The following is a 19792-nucleotide window of genomic DNA, read 5'->3' as shown; positions in this document are numbered from 1 at the left end:
TATTGTGTACTAAGACCGGTGGAAATGAAAAGCTGCGAGTTTCTAGGCTGATAAGATTAGGAACTACACTCCCATTCCGGCGTAATAGTCAAGGCAGTTTGCTGGCGTAATATGGCCGAAGCAGGCGGAGTAATATCAGAAATGAGTTCCCAGCTAGTTTAGCATTTGCACATGTGCTGCGTGGTATTACTGCTCCTGCTTTGGCCATGTTACGGCAGCAAACTTTCTTGACTATTACGCCGGAATGGAAGTGTAGTTCCTAATCTTATCGGCCTAGAAAATTGAAGCTTTGCATTTCCACCGGTCTTAGTACACAATATAACTGCAGAAGAGTCAAGTTTTAAATAGGAGAAATACCGAAACTCGTTGGTCATTTTTGAACGCGATGCTATTGGTCTAATAGGATTCAATGATCTATGCTAAGCTATGCTAAAAGTGATATCGCCAGAACAGGAGAACGGCTGAATGGATTTAAAAACGGTAAAACTCAACTTATTAACTTAATAACTTTTTTATTTCCAAAAAAGTGTTCCTTTAAAGGAGTAGTTCACTTTCAGAACAAGAATTTACAGATAGCGTACTCACCCCCTTGTCATCCAAGATGTTCATGTATTTCTTCCTTCAGTCGTAAAGAAATTATGTTTTTTGAGGAAAACATTTCAGGATTTTTCTCCATATAATGAACTTCTATGGTGCCCCCGAGTTTGAACTTCCAAAATGTAGCTTCAAAGGGCTCTAAATGATCCCAGCCGAGGAAGAAGGGTCTTATCTAGTGAAATGATTGGTTATTTTCTAAAAACATTTATAATTTATATACTTATACACAGAGTAGACATAGAGCTAGAGGTAAAAAATCATACAAATTGTATTTTTTTTTTTACTAAATAAACTATTGTTTTGCTAGATAAGACCCTTCTTTCCTCGTCTTTGATTGTTTAGAGCCATTTAAAGCTGCATTTTGGAAGTTCAAACTCGGGGGCACCATAGAAGTCCATTATATGGAGAGAAATCCTGAAATGTTTTCCTCAAAAAACATAATTTCTTTATTACTGAAGAAAGAAAGACATGAACATCTTGGATGACAAGGGGTACATTATCGGTACATTTTTGTTCTGAAAGTAAACTACTTCTTTAAGTTCTCTTTTGAGTCTTACAACGCTTGAAAGGAAAAGTAAACACCAAATTAAGTCATCATGCATTTTCTTTTTGAGTATCCTTATTAATCGAGTTAATGGAGTTAAAATAAGCAGTTGGGAGAAAAACATCCTACAAGACATTTTCAAAGTTGCTTTCAGCTATTCAGAATATCTATTCCAAAATTTTGTACATACGTATTTATATAATAATTATTTATTATGCAATTAATCTATAAAATTAAATGTCACTTTGCAGGGCACTTAAAAACACTCTAGTCTTGAACTTTCAGAAGAATGCCAGAAAATATTGTAATTCTTCAGCAGCCGAAGGCACTATCTCTACAAGAATCATCTCTCTCAACTCCACTGCTATTTTTTTCTACTTATTTATTTATTGATATTTTAAGATATGTTAGCATAGAAATCAGTACAATTAAAAAAATAGATTAACAGTGTTTTCATGTTTGCGTAATTTCTTGACATAAGCTGAGGATATGGACGCTATAAATAAATGTATTAATGTCTCTCAGACAGCATATCATAGCTCACAGCATTAGTTACAACTAGGTTTCTCATACACACAGATACACTCAAAATCACACAAACTTACAATTGTTCTACATTATGATAAAGACATTAGCAGGATCTACAGTTGTGGTCAAAAGTCTACATACACCTTACAGAATTTGCAAAATGTTAATTATTTTACCGAAAAAAATAAGGTTCTTTTTTATTTAGTACTGACCTGAATAAAATATTTCACATAAAGGATATTTACATATAGTCCACAAGAGAAAATAAAAGTTTAAATACATGATTCTTAATACTGTGTTTTGTTTGGTGATAGTTGTTCACGAGTCCCTTGTTTCAGGCAAGGGGTGAAAACTTATTGAATTTGACAACCAGGGTAAATTTAATGTAGCTTCTGAGGGGCAATACTAAATAAAAGAAGTATAACATATAGGCAGAATAGGACAAATGTACACATCTTCATTTGGTTCAAAAGTTTCCACCCCCTGGCTCTTATTGCATTGTGTTTCCTTCTGAAGCATCAGTGAGCCCTTGAACCTTGTGTAATAGTTGCATATGAGTTCCTCAGTTGTCCTCAGTGTGAAAAGATGGTTCTCAAAAGCATACAGTCATTGTTGGAAAGGGTTCAAATACACAAGAATATGTGAGAGTTTTCTAAAGAACTGCAGGCAGTTTAACTGTTCAGGACAAACAAGGGACTCATTAACAACTTTCACTAAAAAAACAGCTGTGGATCATTCAGATAACAACATTGTATTAAGAATCAAGCGTATGTAAACTTTTGAACAGGGTCATTTTCAATCCTTATTTTGGTAAAATAAACTTTTGACTTCAAGTGTATGTGTAAAGTGCTGAACACAAAAAAATAAAACCCAACCACTAGCATAATTAATGCGCAAATGCTTAAAATCTTTTCAAAACTGCCTATATTCACTTATGAGAGTTACTGGTGCCTCAGTCAACGAGTAACAATGCAGATACAAAATCTGACCTCATAAAACCATAATTACTTAACGTAATCATTAGCCTACGAATAACACAAAAACTAAAGTACTGAAATCGATACGTCAAGTGATTTCATGCAAATACAGACAAACAAAATGACGTAACCAGCAGAGGCATGCCAGTTATTCTGAATCAACCCTATATTTCAACATGTTTGCGAGGGAACAGGGGAATGTAATACTCTTTCAATAGAAAGCATAAGTTTTGCGAGTGAAGACAAAGATTCTCAAGGAAACACAAAAGCATTGAAATCTATATCTTTCTCCCATTGGATAATGCAGTCTGCTTGTTAAAGCATGCAGACTCTAATAAAACAGTACTTAAAACAGTCTATTCGTGTCACAATAATGAGTGTTTCACCCAAAACTGCTTCCTCATTCCTTTATCAGTGCCTACTTCCTCCGTTTTCAAAATGAAATTAAAACATTTTATCCTATACAATTCTTGTTGAATCAGCTGAGTGAGTTGCGTAAGGTTCTTATAACAAAGATAATTGTGTTTCGTTTGTGCAATTCAATACAATTCAAAGAGACACACCTGGATACTTCAAAGAAAAACGACATAGCAGTCCAGACACGTTAAAAGTGGTTTAAGCATGCACAGTCTAACCTTCAAAAACATCTCATGCTTGTTACTTTTTTTTAACAGTTATGACTAGGTTTAGTAGACACATTGGCATGTATAAAAATAAGTCACAGATAATGATGCTAGACACGCAACTCTTATGACAGATCACCAGTCTGATAAGTAATGCCTGATGGAAAAAGTCATTCATCTTCCACTACGCTAGCATTCCAGGAAACGTGCTTTCTAATAACAATTATTTTCAACAAATACTACCATCCTCACCATTTACACACACGCAAATCCAACTTCTTGCTTGCCAACTTGTTAAATAGTGTTTTGTTCTTTAAAAAAAACAGAGAACATATTGTGAAGAATGGAAAAAATGCAGTCAAGGTTCAAAACATTTAAACTCTAAAATAAGATATAAAAGTAGTGTGAATAAATCCATCAGCTTCACCATCTCTTTGGTTTACTAATCAGTTTTTTCACAAAATGACAAAACTGGACCGACCATTGTTTTACAGTAAAAAAAAAAGACAATAGTGGAGACTGCAACAAGCGTTATGGGATAGCAGCAACTTCAGGTTAAAAGAGTGCAAAGACATTTTTATCAGTCATAACTTCTGGAGAAAAACAGACCAATTGCTAGACAAAGACGAAGCTTTCTTGCACCTGAAATGGACTACACTTTGAAAGGCTACTCATAAACAAACTTGGGACTTTATTTACTTCTGTGAAGCACAAAAGAAGATATTTTAAAGCATGGTAACCATTGACTTCCACTGAGTAGAGTACATGGCTTTGACTTTTTGGCTGAACCCAAGGTTTCCGTTTCCATGTTATGTTTTGTTTTTTTGTTTTTCTTTTAATTGAAAGTGAATAAAATAAACTGTGATCCACGATCTTACAACATCCCAGCAGGGACTGTCAGCTGACTTTGGTATTGAACATTGAATGGTGACCAGTGTTGGGAAAAGTTACTTTTAAAAGTAACGCATTGCAATATTACATTACGTTACTTTTTACATCTGTGCAGAGTTTGCTTATTTGTGACCCTGGACCACAAAACCAGTCATAAGGTTAAATTTTACAAAACTGAGATGTATACATCATATGAATACTCAATAAATAAGCTTTCTATTGGTATTTGGTCGAGATACATCTATTTGAAAATCAGGAATCTGAGGGTGCAAAAAAATCAAAATATTGAGAAAATCACCTTTAAAGTTGTCCAAATTAGGTTCTTAACAATGCATATTACTAATCAAAAATTATATTTTGATATATTTACAGTAGGAATTTTACAAAGAATCATCATGGAACATGATCTTTACTTAATTTCCTAATGATTTTTGGCATAAAAGAAAAATCAAAAATTTTGACCCATGCAATGTATTTTTGGCTATTGTTACAAATATACCCCAGCGACTTAAGACTGTTTTTGTGGTCCAGGGTCACATTTGTTTTTAATATAAGTTTTATTTTTGACAATGTAAAAGCTCTCTCACACAGGAAATTCACGTCTGTACAGCAGAATGCAGAAGAAAAAAGTTCAACACTCTTAAGCAATAAAAAAAGAACAACAAATGTTAGTTTAGCTTGAGTAATTTTTGCTTAGTAGTATGGCTATATTGGATCATTGCAAGTCAGTAGCAAAGACGCTTGTTAATAAAATGAGATTAAATACATAAAGGATATTTGCGTTATTTAACAATAAATTCTTGTAGATTTGAGTCATATTCTGAGTTTAATTTCACTGTTCATTCATTGTAAGGAATACTGAATGAAGTTAGATGAATTAATGCATGTTCACATTTATTTTAGAACTTAAGTAACATCTTACTTCTGGGCCTGAATTCTTAAAGCTTCTAAGAATCCTCTCAGAAAGTTCCTAATTTAGCTGAAAAATTCTTACATAGGAGTCTAATCTTGAGAGTGATTCAGGACCAATATAACAGCAACTCTGAGCGAAGACAAAAACATTTATCTTAGTGTGGAGGCGGGGTTGACCCCGTTGCTAGCTATGACACAGCCTTTTGAAGACTGTGATTGGTTGGTTGTCCAAGAAGGTATTAAAAGAGCACTTTTAAGTGTAGGGTCTAGTATAAGCCTTCACATAAGCATCATTGTTCCTGTTTTACCACACACATACATATATTTAATGTATTTAGTATTTAGTGTATTTAATGTATTTTAATGTATTTGATAGGAAAAGAACAGCAACACATTACGGTTCTGAAAGTGCTGTAATTGTTTGTATGATCTCTTTGCTTATAGAAGCTTGTAAACACACTCAAATCATCACTGCTGCATAGCTGCTTTGTTTCCAGTTGCCAAACATGTTACTGAAATAAATGTAGTGATTACCTCCACTTCTTGCACTATGGCATTTCTGCACTATGTCAGAGATGTCTCTAATAAAATCAGTCACAAACATTATCACGGCACAATCTCATGTGTGGCATCTTATTAGCTCACTGTCATGCATTGTGTGCAAAATATTTCATTGCCCTCCTCATGTTTTGTCAATTTTCTCCACTGCTAAAGAAACTCTTAAGCCTCTTAAAAGTCCTCGTCCATACTCCTAACAATTTTGGACCTTAAGATGCTTTCTAAATTCTTTTTTCATTACTAGGACATTTTCTTTAATATTAAAAGGAAACACCCACATTTCTAAGAATTTTCTTAGAATTTTGTCACTAGGAGCAACTCTTTGCAAGATGTTTTATACATACGGGCCCAGGTTTCAATCAATAAATGAGAAAAAAGGTAACTAACGTTACTTGTTTGAAAAAGTAACTTGATATTTTCTTGTAAATTAAAAAGTAATGCGTTACTAGGTACTTGTAAAATAAAAAGTAATCTGATTACGTAAATTGCGTTACTTGTAATGCGTTACCCCAACACTGATGTTCAATAGAATTTTTGGTCACCCAGCATCACAACTGAAATTTAACCAAATATTAACGCCTGCTGGGATGATCATGATATTCCAGCTGAATCATATGGGTTGCTTTCACACTACCTTTATGCCTTTTTTGAAACTAAAGATCTGGGCCCGTATTCACAAAACATCTCAAGGCTAAAAGTAGCTCATAACTTGCAGATTTAGGAGAAAATCGTAAAAATAATGGGCGTGTCAATCCTAAATTTAGGACTTCTACATTTTTGCTCTGAGAATGTTTCACAAAGCATTTTAGTGCTAAAACTAGCTCCTAAATCTGTGAAACATTGGACTCCTAAGTCACTAAGACCAAATCACAAACTAGGCCTATCCTCTCTGCTGAAAAAAACAAACATTAAATCATTAATAAATGTTTCCTGTACTGTTTTCTGGGACATATTCCATCAGGATTTAGTGGGTTTTAACAAAGCACCAATAGAAGGTGACCAATTATCAGTAGAGATTAACAGGCACCATTAAAACCAATGCATGTCTATTAACCGGTAAACCCATTAACATTTTTTGTGATGGCTTCCAGAGCTACAATGTTGCATTTATTGGCACGCATACACTTTCCCACTCATCTTTTTTGGTTTTGGAGGTTATCCATACTCCAAAATTTCCTTTGATTATATCCTTCATTAACAGGTTGGGTAAGAAGCTGTACTTGAGTCCAGTTCGGTTTTCTTTTATGTTTGCATGTCTTACTATCAGCCATGATTATTCTAGTCGGTCAATTAAAATGTTGTTTATATGCATATCTGCTCATTTTTTCCGAGAAGCACACATGTAAGAGGCTGACAATTAGCTGAACATATGCTTGTTTAATTAATGACACTAATTGACATTAGTTGCGACATCTTTATTTTTAAACCTTTATTTGAATATGGCAACATAATATCGCCCTCTACAATATTTTTATGAATAAATCTCTGACAGAGACCCCTCCCCTATCAGCCAATCACTGTGTGCATAGTTAGTTAGCATGCGGACATCATCCATAGCAACGAGGTCAACCCCACCCTTACTCTTAACATAAGGCTTCTCTCCATTCCTTAGTAAAAGATTGTCTCAGCATTTTTTTGAACAGGTTTTAAGAGAAGCTAAAAACTTTTACTGCAATTTAGGAGAACTCTTAGTGGTAAGATAAAATGTTTTGTGAATACGGGCCCTGGACCATGATCATTATTATAAGAACAAAAACATCTGAAACAGTCTAAACCTCCATGCTCTGGAACAAAGCAAGTTTTGAATGACATGATTTGAGTTAATCTATAAAAGTAACATCCCCTCTCTCAATGGCAATTGCACAGAAACATAAGATAATATGGTGTTAGCCTCTATTTTTATTTCAAGTACAGTGTGCAAACATCAGCAGGTCAGCATGTCGCTGTGCATATTCCTCCAGAGTCTCATGGTCTGCTGAGGGTCACGCTGGTGCACCAGGAGCAGGTCTTTGTGTACACACGGGTTCTCTCGATCTTGTTCCCGAATATCAAAGGTCCTGAAACTGTTGTGTTTCACTGCATTGATTCCAATCGCTTTGAAGCACAGCCCGGTGTAGACGTCATCAATAGGGAAGAATGGTATGTAAAAGGAAACGTGGTAAAGAGATGGAAGAAGGTTTCCAGAAAAGAGAAATCCACCTCCACCAGCATAAGGAGGGTAAGGACCTTCGTAGAACGACTGAGGAACGTAATATTTGATTTTAGGATCCCGTAACGGGCTAGCGTCAAAAATGACCTGCCCGGTGTACAATGCCGTGGACTCTTCGGGCTTCAAAGACTTCAGATAATCCAATATGGCTTGAGTGTTAGCAAAAACATCATCGTCACCCTTAAAAACGAAAGACACGTCAGGGCAGCTCTCAAGCATCCACTTGAAGAACACGTGCTCCTTGAGAGTCAGGTTGTAAAAGGAGTCATGAAAATCCCAGACGAGAAGGTCTTGAAACTGCTGAGCTTCGTATGAAACCAGTTTGTCCAGACTGGGATCGTCCTCAGATGATCGGCCGAGCAGAAAGACAGTTCGGACCTGATGTCTTTCTCTTCCCCAGGTTTCCCGAATTGCTTGGCGCCTCTCGAAGTGCCTTGGGATGGATTTGATTGCAAAGAGAAGGAAAATTTGATCATCTCCACTGTCTGACGAACACTTGCCAGGTTGACCGATAAGCAGCGGAGGGTCTCGACACTCCATGCCTCGAAGGAAGTCTCCATAAAGCGGAGGGTAGGAATGAATATCCTGAATGTTCGTTTGTAGCAACTCGAAACTCTCAGGCTGACACTTGAACTTGTCACGTGGGTCTTTATGCGTTTGATTGTCAGCGGAGTCAAACTGCCTGAGGAAAGAATGAAGCTTCCGGTTCCAGAAGGCACCGTTTTTGGGAATGTCTTTTCTGAACGTCTCTGAAATTGTAAGGGTTGAAAGTTCAAACGACATAAGTTTTTGGTTTGGTTTTCTTTTTGGTTTGGTGTTCATCACTACAGGAACAGTTGTGGGTTTTCCAGGTGTGACAGCTGGAACTGAAGGGATCTTGGCCAAGTCTCTTTGGGTGTGTTCAACATCCTTTAGTTTGGAGAAGAAAATAGCAACACAAAAGCTGCTAACTAGCGCTACGATGAGTAATTTCATATACTTCCTTTTCATTTTACAACCTCTAGCGCACTGTTGAGAAGCAAATTAGGACGGTGGTCTTTACAGGAAGTGGTGGGGATTCACAAAACAGTACTTGAAGCGTCACTAAAAGTTCGCCCTTGTGGATCAGTGTTAGCTGCTTTCTCCAGGCATCTTCGATTAGATTCCCATTGATGTCAAGTTCAGCTGTGAGCCTAGCAGACACAAGAAACAGCAACGCTAGTGAGATCACAAGAACGTGACAGTCAAACTTTTTTTAGTTATTTATGTGAGAACACCAAATAGCATACCAAATAACACCAGACTGTTTCCTCTAAAAAGGGTATATGGTTTGTGTGGGGGAACAATGCTTTTTGACAGTTAAGTTGCAGTTCACTCAAAAAAATTTACTCGACTTGTTGGACTTGTTGGTCCAAAGCTGCACCTATTTCTTTCTTTAATTGCATGGAAAAAAGAAACCACCAACACTTAAAAAATTACCTTTGGTGCTTCAGAGAAGTCAGCCAGTCATGCAGGTTTTACGGACAAGAGGATGTTTCATGATGACAATTTTTAAGTGAACCATCCCTTTTAAAACATAATGAAACTGGGATAGTGTTTCACCGAGGCCATTATTACCACATAGCAAATTAATTACGACTATTAATTTGTTCTTACTTTTTGCAGTAAGTAACAGGCATCATTTATTTGTATGTGGAGCTAAAATTAAACACAGCCTTTTCATTTACTGGAACACTGGTCTCGGGTGATTAATTAAACAGCACAGGCTCTAAAAAGAAGTGCATTTCAGTCCCATAAGGTCACTGTACTGAGCTCAGGCACAGACGGCATACTGCACTTGTGAGAAAGTGTGCACTAGTGATCGAAACTCCCTAGGTAAATATTTCCATTGTAGGTGGGTCATTATAATCAGGGGGTGTAAAATGATTAATCTGACATTTGATTTAAAAAGTTCAAGCCATGCACTCTGATCTATTACCTCAGTGTTTGTAGTGTACGGCAAACATTAACCTCATTTTTATTTGATAATGCAGGTAAAACTCACCTAAGATTTTCACCATATCTGTCGACTCATTAGTTGATTAAAATATTAAACAGCATTCTGTATTAAACACGTTTTTGTTTTCAATTTCAACATGCATACTGCAGTATGAAATATTAATGCCTGCTCATTTACTTACTGTTTTAACTTAAGATGTATATATAAAGCATGGCTTCCGCCAAAATACCGAAATATGTAGATTTGTGAAAGAAAGAAATCAGAATTTATAGTGCATCCATATTAATTTATTGCGGTTTTAACCATGTATAAGATTTGAACACATCAACGCATCTACTGTCTAGTAATAGTTAATAGACACTGTGGCTGCCACTGCAAATTGTGACTAGTCTATTAAACTGCCAGTTACACTAAGGTTAAATATATTAAGGTTAAGATTTTTGACAGAACAATGAGGGAAATCATAGCAGGACTTACCGTGTGAGCGTCTGTTAACATTCTTAGTCCAAACCGATCTTCTTGTCAAATGGAAACCACGCTGTCACTTCCACCACAGTGTGCGTCCTGTTTCTTAGTGTAGTAGTAGGCAAAGGTGACAAAAACGCTACTTCGACCTCCCCTTTGTTTTTGTCAGCACCTGACCTGACTGTCTGATTGGTGCTCATCAGCCAACACACCTGGGTGGATTTCTAGAAAGCAGGTTGTGTGACATACGTTTAAGGGTAAATACGCGGATTAACTCCAAAATCTTAATATGCTTTATTCTAATTAGCATCAAACAAAAGAATATAATTCTTATTCTCAAGGATTAAAGATTAGTGCACAAGCATTAACTTGGTAGCGATATGCAGTAAGTATGCAAATTGTCTTTGAACAGAAGAAGAACGATGTGTGGTATCTTTTCGATGTTAATTAGAGTTTTTGACCTAACTAGCCACAACGGCGACACACGGAATTTCTGCTTTGTCGCGGGTGGAGCAACAACATATAAACTATGACTATTATAATCCCAGGTACTGATTATGTGCTTTATTCACTGTTAAAAATGTCTAATTTAATTTAAATATCACATTGGGGGATATTTACAAGCAACAATAGATAATTTATAATTTTTATGCTGTCATTTTGAAAAGATTGCTTTGTACTAGGGATGGGCGATACCACTTTTTTTGTTTTTCATATGATACCCAGGGTGCGATTTGTCAAAAAAAAAAAAAAGCATATTTACTTTTTCGAAGCATTCCAATCCAATCTGCAATAATTTGATTCGGAAAGGGACTTCAAAGCGGGTATGTAAAATTATTTGATTCAGAACAGGTTTTTAAGCGCCTATTAGGGATGGGCGATACCACTTATTTTGTTTTCGATATGATACCGATACTTTTAAGGCCAGGATCATCGATATCGATACCGATACGATACTTCTAAACTTAACTTTTAATTATTACATTTATGAAATTACTAAGAGTAAAATATGTAATTATACCCTCTTAACTTTATATTTGAAATGCATTTTAAAATTTAATATGCCTTAATGGAACTAATTAAATTATATTTTTTACACTTGGTTAAAATATGTGTGGTAACTGCAAAACCTATTGATGAAAATACTTTCACACATTTTCAAACACTTTTTGCACACATAAAATAACATTCTTATTCTGACAGTGCATGATTTATATTAACTATAGCCTACTACAAAACATGATCAATGAACTTTAAATGTTAATTTAAATAAATGTAATTGCTCAAATTATGTAGGCTACAATTTCAATTTGTTTCATGTTTATTCTGAAATAGCTCAAACTTTTTTTTCTGTCCTCTGATAAGCATTGTTCTGGGCTGACGATCCTAAAAGAATCTATGCTTTTTTATGATACTTTTGGTAAATGGAGCCCTGTTTGAATGCAGTGTCTGAAGTGAGTAAACGCTCTCTGTGATTGCTTGGTTCTGTCCAGCAACATTTTCGTACGTTCAGATGAGTAGGAAAATAGTTCTATCCTGCACAGTTGTTCCCTAACATAGGTTATACGTCCAATTCAATGCTAATTGTACACCTTTTTTTAAACAAAATCACTGGTAAATAAAACGCACCTTAGTATCGATACTTTCGATACTCGCATCAGTACCGATATATCGATACTTCAGGATCGATTTGCCCATACCTAGCGCCTATCCCAAATCATTTGATTCAGAACGCAACTTTCAGGTGCACATCGCAAATCATTTGATTTAAAACAGGAATTCAAAGCATGTTTGGGGAATCATTTGATGCAGAACGGAATTTTAAAAGCGTATATTGCATATCATTTGATTGAAAACGGGAATTCAAAGCGTGTATGGCGAATTATTAAATTCAGAACAGGACTTTAAAGTGCGTATCGCATATCATTTGATTTAAAACGAGAATTCAAAGCGTCTATGGCGAATCATTTCGTTCAAAACGGAAATTCAAAGCTTGTTTGGCGAATCATTTGATTCATAATGGGAATTCAAAGCGTATTTGGTACTTGGAGCGGGTTCGAGGGATGTTTTTATAAAAATATTTCAGCAGAGGCAGGGATGCATAGACCGGTGGCGGTGGGAATCCACCGATCCCCCATCCCCTGCAAATCACACCCTGACGATACTGATATTTTTAAGGCCAGCGTCATACCGATACGATACTTCTAAACTTAACTTTTAAATTATTACATTTATTAAATTACTAAGAGTAAAATATGCCATTATACCCCCTCAACTTTATATTTGAAATGCATTTTAACATTTAATATGGCTTAATTGCAACTATTACACATGGTTAAAATATGTTTACTGTAGTGGTAACTACGAAAATAAAATAGTTTCATAAACGGCTGCCAGTGACAGGCTGTTGCACACATAAAATGCAGCATTTGTATGTATTATTTTTTGTTAAATAAACAAAATCACTGGTAAATAAAACACGCCTTAGTATCAATATTTCTTATTTGAGTATAGATATTTTCGATTCTCACATCAATATCGATATCTTGCACACTGGAGTATGGGAGAAACGCAATTTCAGTCTGCTGTGTAATGTACTGTTGCATGGTTTGATTGACATTAAAGTTGAACTTGAACTTGAACTTGAACTTGATATACACGCGTTCCAAATTATTATGCAAATGATATCTTTCTCTGGTTTTCATAATTAGTCAATGCAAATGACAGTCAGTATAATTTTTAAGTCATCAACCATAGGGTATAATTCGAATTTTATTGAACAAACCTCCTAATGATAACAGTATTTATTTCAAAAATAAAAAAACTGAAAATGCACTGTTCCACATTATTACGCACAACAGAGTTAAAACATTGTATAGGCTGTAAAGAACTGAAAATGGGCATTTGAATGAATTTGCAGCATTAGGTGGTCATATTTACTGAAATCTAAATCTATTTCAATCAAAAACATCCTAACTGGGCAAGTTACATCTTACCATAGGACCCCTTCTTCGATATCACTATCACAATTCTTGCATTCATTGAATTTGTGAGTTTTTGGAGAGTTTCTGATTGAATTTGTTTGCAGGATGCCAGAATAGCCTCCCAGAGCTGCTGTTTTGATGTGAACTGCCTCCCACCCTCATAGATCTTTTGCTTGAGGATGCTCCAAAGGTTCTCAATCTGGTTGAGGTCAGGGGAGGATGGTGGCCACACCATGAGTTTCTCATCTTTTATGCAGATAGCAGCCAATGACACAGAGGTATTATTTGCACATTTTGCAGCATGAGATGGTGCATTGTCATGCATGAAGATGATTTTGCTACGGAAGGCACAGTTCCTCTTTTTGTACCATGAAAGAAAGTGGTAAGTCAAAAACTCGACATACTTTGCCGAGGTCATTTTAATACATTTAGGGATCCTAAAGGGGCCAACCAGCTCTCTCCCTATGAATCCGGCCAAAAACGCCACCTCCTTGTTGTGGTCGCAGCCTTGTTGGGACATGTTCCATCCACTACTCCATCCATCTGGACCATCCAAAGATGCACAACACTCATCAGTAAACAAGACTGTTTGAAAATGAGTCTTCATGTATGTCTGGGCCCACTGCAACTTGCACAACTGCAAGCCTCTGGAGGATCCTACACCTTGATGTTCGCGGGACTCAAGAGGCACCAGCAGCTTCAAAAACCTGTTTGCTACTTTGTAATGGCATTTTAGTAGCTGCTCTCTTAATCTGATGAATTTGTCTGGCAGAAACCTTCCTCATTCTGCCTTTACCTGCACGAACCTGTCTGTGCTCTGAATCAGCCTCAAATCTCTTCACAGTACAATGATCACACTTACGTTTTCGTGAAATATCTAATGTTTTCATACCTTGTCCAAAGCACTGCACTATTTGACGCTTTTCGGCAGCAGAGAGACCTTTTTCTTTCCCATATTGCTTGAAACCTGTGGCCTGCTTAATAATGTGGAACATCCTTCTTAAGGACTTTTCCTTTAATTGGGCTCATTTGGCAAACTATTTATCACAGGTGTCTGAGATTCATTTCAGTGATCCAAAGAGCCATGAGACACAATACCATCCATGAGTTTAATTGAAAAACAAAAAACTGTGTGTTTATGACACTTACATACAATTTGCATAATAATTTGGAACGCAGTGTATTATTGATGCTTAAGGATTAATACGCCCATCCCTATTTTGTACACTAAAACTGGTTATAACTAACAAACTGGTAAGATTTTGAAACCTTTTCATTTTAAATCAATATCTTTTATCATCATAAATATTTATGGTGAAATGTTGTGTAATAAGTGCTATGACTGCACAATCTCCCAAATGTCCATTTAGTTTGATCTTGCTGCTTAGCAACTACTTTCGACTCATATCTATGTTTAATGTGTAATTGTTTACTTTTGTGGCAAGCAACCGTGTAATTAGCGGGATAATGTACGTCCAGCTGGTTGTTATTGCAAAATAAAGCCCTTTAGTCTAATACAACAGTACAACAATACTGCTAAGCCTGTCAGGCTTTATAACATGGATGTAAATTATCCCTTGCGTAATGATCATTCTTAAAACAGAGCGATGAGCGATAGTATTTCCAGGCCAGGTTTCAGATTTAAATGCTTTAAAAGGTCCGTCACAGAGACAGTTCATGAGCACCACTATACAAGAATAGCAATGTACAATGACAGACATTTACGAATTACAAGTATTATATTGCTCACATAATTGCAATATCACTTAAAAAGTATTTTGAGGACATGAACATGTTATTTTGTAGTTGTAACATTTTTCTATTAAAAACAATAATTTGTCAATTTTATGGGAGTCTCGTCGGCGCCCAGCTATTTTTAGCTGTATAAAACACTGGTTTTAGTGCTTGATATTGCAAACTGGTGTGTCTTATACTATTTTAATGTATTTTAATTATGAGCACACTGGTTTGTAATGCAAATAGTTCCACCGTTTACTGCACGCTGTTATTCTTCTTGTTATTTCACTACAACCTTGAAATGTAATTTCAAAATCACTCTGACTTGTAATACGTCAAATGGCTTGTGTTTTTTTCTTTTGCACCTCACTGGGCAAATGTAAGTTTGGTAGGCAGGTTTACGGCAGCAACAAATGCACATCTACAACTACATAGCTGTCACTTCCGAAACTTTGCTGCCTGTACGTGACAGCAGATCCTTTATTCACCGTATGACAGCAAAAACAAAGCAAATACATGGTTTATATTATTTTTTAAATATTATGTAGGCCTAGTCATCATTTCTGCCACTGAATAAAAAAATTACAACAAGGAAATTGCAACATTTTAGCACACAATTCTTTCTTTTTTCTCAGAATTCCGTGATATAAATTCAAAGTTGCAAGGAAAAACAGTAAAAAAATTTTGGGACTTAACGTAATTCTGAGAAATAAAGTCAAACTTGTGCGATAGAAAAGCAATAGTGTTATAAAGTCAGAACTGTGAGTTTATTTTTTCCCCTCAGACTTTGTAACCCGCAATTGCATTGCGTGTTTATATTTCACAATTCTGAGAAAAGAAGTCAGAACTATGAGGAAAAAAGTCAGAATTGTGAGTTTATATCTTGCAATTCTGAATTGTGAACTCAGAACTGTGAGATAAAAAGTCGCAATTAACCATTTTTTATTCAGTGGCGTAAACGGGCTTCATACATTTCTCAGTGCTCAATTGAAAATGGATTTTTAAGAACCAAACTCGTCTCTAATTCTTCAGTGTGGTGAGGAAGTGGTTGTTTGCGGAAATAAGTGATGATGTGTGGCTTCAACGTCCTTGTACACCACATTGAGAAAATGGAGCTCTATTTAAACAAATATAAAAACTTTTATGGCTCATATGCAAATAAATAAACCTTTCTCAGCAGCCTGTTTTGTCATATGTTAACATGAAAATGCTCATCTGCGATTCTGATTATGGTGATATAGCCTCTAGAAACTATGTTAAAGTTGGCAAATATATGCAAATAGATATTATGCTTTCTGTTTAACAAATGTTCAAATAAATTTTACTTTAAGTTATGAGAGAATACATTTTTAAAAAATAAATGTGTTTAAATTGTTATAACAAGTATTCTGTTTTTACCAAAAGGGACAACGTGTGGGATACAAACATTAAAAAAAGGTCATATATAAGATTAAAAATAGCAATAAATTCATTTTCTGATGTTTTTTAATAGCCCATTTTAGGTTTAATAAAATAATGGCCAATAATGTGGTTTCACATATTTATATCTATATATATATATATAGACCAGTGTGTGAAGAGTGTGAAGACTGAATTAGAAGAGCAATAGCACTACTCTACATAAAATATTCCAGTCCACACAACATACCGTAAGGAAAAAATTATTTGATCCCCTGCTGATTTTGTATGTTTGCTCACTGACAAAGAAATGATCAGTCTATAATTTTAATGGTAGGTTTATTTGAATAGTGAGAGACAGAATAACAACAAAAAATCCAGAAAAAATGCATTTAAAAAAAGTTATAAGTTGATTTGCATTTTAATGAGTGAAATAAGTATTTGATCCCCTATCAATCCGCAAAATTTCTAACTCCCAGGTGTCTTTTATACAGGTAAGGAGCTGAGATTAGGAGCACTCTCTTAAAGGAAGTGCTCCTAATCTCAGCTTGTTACCTGTACAAAAGACACCTGTCCACAGAAGCAATCAATCAATCAGATTCCAAACTCTCCACCATGACCAAGACCAAAGAGCTGTTCAAGGATGTCAGGGACAAGTTTGTAGACCTACACAAGGCTGGAATGGGCTACAAGACCATTGCCAAGCAGCTTGGTGAGAAGGTGACAACAGTTAGAAAGAAACACAAATTAACTGTCAATCTCCCTCGGCCTGGGGCTCCATGCAAGATCTCACCTCGTGGAGTTTCAATTATGAGAACGGTGAGGAATCAGCCCAGAATTACATGAGAGGATCTTGTCAATGTTCTTAAAGCAACCATAGTCACCAAGAAAACAATTGGTAACATACTACGCCATGAAGGACTGAAATCCTGCAGCGCTGCTCAAGAAAGCACATGTACAGGCCCGTCTGAAGTTGGCCAGTGAACATCTGAATGATTCAGAGGAGAACTGGATGAAAGTGTTGTGGTCAGATAAAACCAAAATCAAGCTCTTTGGCATCAACTCAACTCGTCGTGTTTGGAGGAGGAGGAATGCTGCCTATGACCCCAAGAACACCATCCCCACCGTCAAACATGGAGGTGGAAACATTAAGCTTTGGGGGTGTTTTTCTGCTAAGGGGACAGGACAACTCCACCACTTTAAAGGGACGATGGACGGGGCCATGTACTGTCAGGACCAGGGCATTAAAGCCAGCCATTGAAAATGGGTGGTGGATGGGTTTTCCAGCATGACAATGACCCAAAACACACGGCCACAACACAAGGCAATAAAGATGTGGCTCAAGAAGAAGCACATTAAGTCCTGGAGTGTCCTAGCCAGTTAATCACATAGAAAATCTGTGGAGAAACGTCAGCCTCAAAACCTTAATGACTTGGAGAGGATCTGCAAAGAGGAGTGGGACAAAATCCCTCCTGAGATGTGTGCAAACCTGGTGGCCAACTACAAGAAACATCTGACCTCTGTGATTGCCAACAAGGGTTTTGCTACTAAGTACTATCATGTTTTGCGAAGGGGTCAAATACTTATTTCACTCATTAAAATGCAAATCAATTTGTAACTTTTTTTTTTATGTGTTTTTCTGGATTTTTTTTTAGTTTTGTTGTTATTCTGTCTCTCACTTTTAAAATAAACCTACCATTAAAATTGTAGACTGATCATTTCTTTGTCGGTGGGCAAACGTACAAAATCAGCAGGGGATCAAATAATATTTTTTTTCCCTCACTGTATAGGGAGATGTCAGAGTTTAAAAGAGGACAAATTGTTGGTGCTTGTCTCACTGGCATAGGACAGCAAGTCTTTGTGGTGTAAAGACAGCTACGGTATCCAGGGTGGCGTAAAACCATGAATGATGAAACGCATCCAACTGGAGTAACTGTCAACACAAGAGGAATGTCCGGGATATTAACCTTGACTGTATCCAAAAAACATATACTGTAATCACACCTGGCCATCACACTGCAGAATTAAATGTTTACCTCGACTGTATATATACATGGCCGATATATGGTCAGGCTGCTATAGCCAAACCTTTAATCACTTGTGCGAATGTGAACTGGCACGAGTGGACTACCAAACATGTCTGGAGGACCATGTGCACCCAATGGTTCGAACATTGTACCATGAAGGTGGTGCTGTGTATCAGCCTGATAACGCACAAACACACACAGCAAGACATGTGACAGAGTGGTTTCAGGAACCAGATCTGAATACTTTTGAGCCACTTCTGGAGGAGCAAATCAGGAAATGTTCCACCACCAGAATCATGAGTGAGCTGGCTACTGTTCTCCAAGATGAACGGCTCAAAATTATTCAGGCCACTGTACAGGACTTGTATCTGTCGTTCTCAAGATGAACTGACGCTGTATTAGTGGGAAAAGAAGGCCCTACACTATACTAATAATTATTGTGGTCTAAAACTAGGTGTTTGAGTCCAACCCCTGTATGGGCCATTCTACAGAATTGGTGCAAACTGCCATCCCACAACCAAAAAACACATTTAAAAGCGGTTAAGTGTTCAAATCTTAGATGTTTACTTCATTAAAACCAATAATAATATTTAAAATATCAGTAAGCTTAATATATATAAAATCATAATTCATTGGGTACTTTCAACTGGGAGGTGGGTGTCCCGAAACCTAACCCCTATTTTGTTTTTCATTGCCGTTTTTAAAAGGTTTAATTTACTTTTAAAAAGTGAAGTTAAACTAAATATTTATTTTATATTTTCATTGCAAATTATGAAATCCCTGGTGAAAAAAACCCCCAGCTAAAACCCGCCTAGGCTGGTTAGCTGGTTTTAGCTGGTCAGCAGGCTGGTTTTAGAGGGGTTTTGGCCACTTTTCCAGCCTGGCCATGCTGGTCAGGCTGGGAGACCAGCTTAGACCAGCTTAAACCAGCTAAGACCAGCCAACCAGCCTGGGCTGGTTTTAGCTGTTTTTTTTTTTCAGGAGGGATGTCACTATTGGAACCATAGTGTCCATTGGCTGAGACTGATTTTAACTACACCCCTACATTTATGATCAGAAAATATTCATGTGTCCCTCTCTCTTATAGCATGTGTATACATGATTTGTAGATAGGCCCTATCATTTTAATGTAAATGTGATCAAAAGTATGAAAAATCAGTGTGTAACTTTAAAGAACGTTACTACCGAACACTATCATTTTTCTATAACGAAACATTTTTTGGGAGTTTTTTCTTAACATTTAGTTTTTATATGGGTACCACTGTTCAGAAACGTGCTAGCTAACCATGTGCTGATTAGCATCTTTGAGCTAGCTTCAAAAGTGTCTAAAATTGCCACTACCAAAACATTTGGTGGAGTTTCGG

General features: G+C 36.4%; 1 protein-coding gene across 1 annotated transcript; it reads right to left on the bottom strand.

The window, feature by feature from the left end:
- Positions 1 to 6986: 6986 nt before the first annotated feature.
- On the bottom strand, positions 6987 to 10407 carry LOC141346033 (N-acetyllactosaminide beta-1,3-N-acetylglucosaminyltransferase 2-like). Its single transcript, XM_073850952.1, has 2 exons — positions 10295 to 10407; positions 6987 to 9011 (listed from the first exon to the last, which is right to left on the bottom strand). Exon 2 carries the CDS (start codon positions 8827 to 8829, stop codon positions 7555 to 7557), a length of 1275 nt encoding a protein of 424 aa, XP_073707053.1. The 5' UTR covers positions 8830 to 9011; positions 10295 to 10407; the 3' UTR covers positions 6987 to 7554.
- Between the last annotated feature and the right edge of the window lie 9385 nt (positions 10408 to 19792).

Source organism: Garra rufa, chromosome 11, assembly GCF_049309525.1.
Source record: "Garra rufa chromosome 11, GarRuf1.0, whole genome shotgun sequence".
Classification (NCBI taxonomy): Eukaryota; Metazoa; Chordata; class Actinopteri; order Cypriniformes; family Cyprinidae; genus Garra; species Garra rufa.
Note: the sequence above shows the minus strand (reverse complement) of the source record. Positions and strands in the feature narration are given on the sequence as shown.

Excerpts from the sequence above, each read along its gene's own strand:
- LOC141346033 (XM_073850952.1), bottom strand. The coding sequence starts at position 8,829 with ATGAAAAGGAAGTATATGAAATTACTCATCGTAGCGCTAGTTAGCAGC.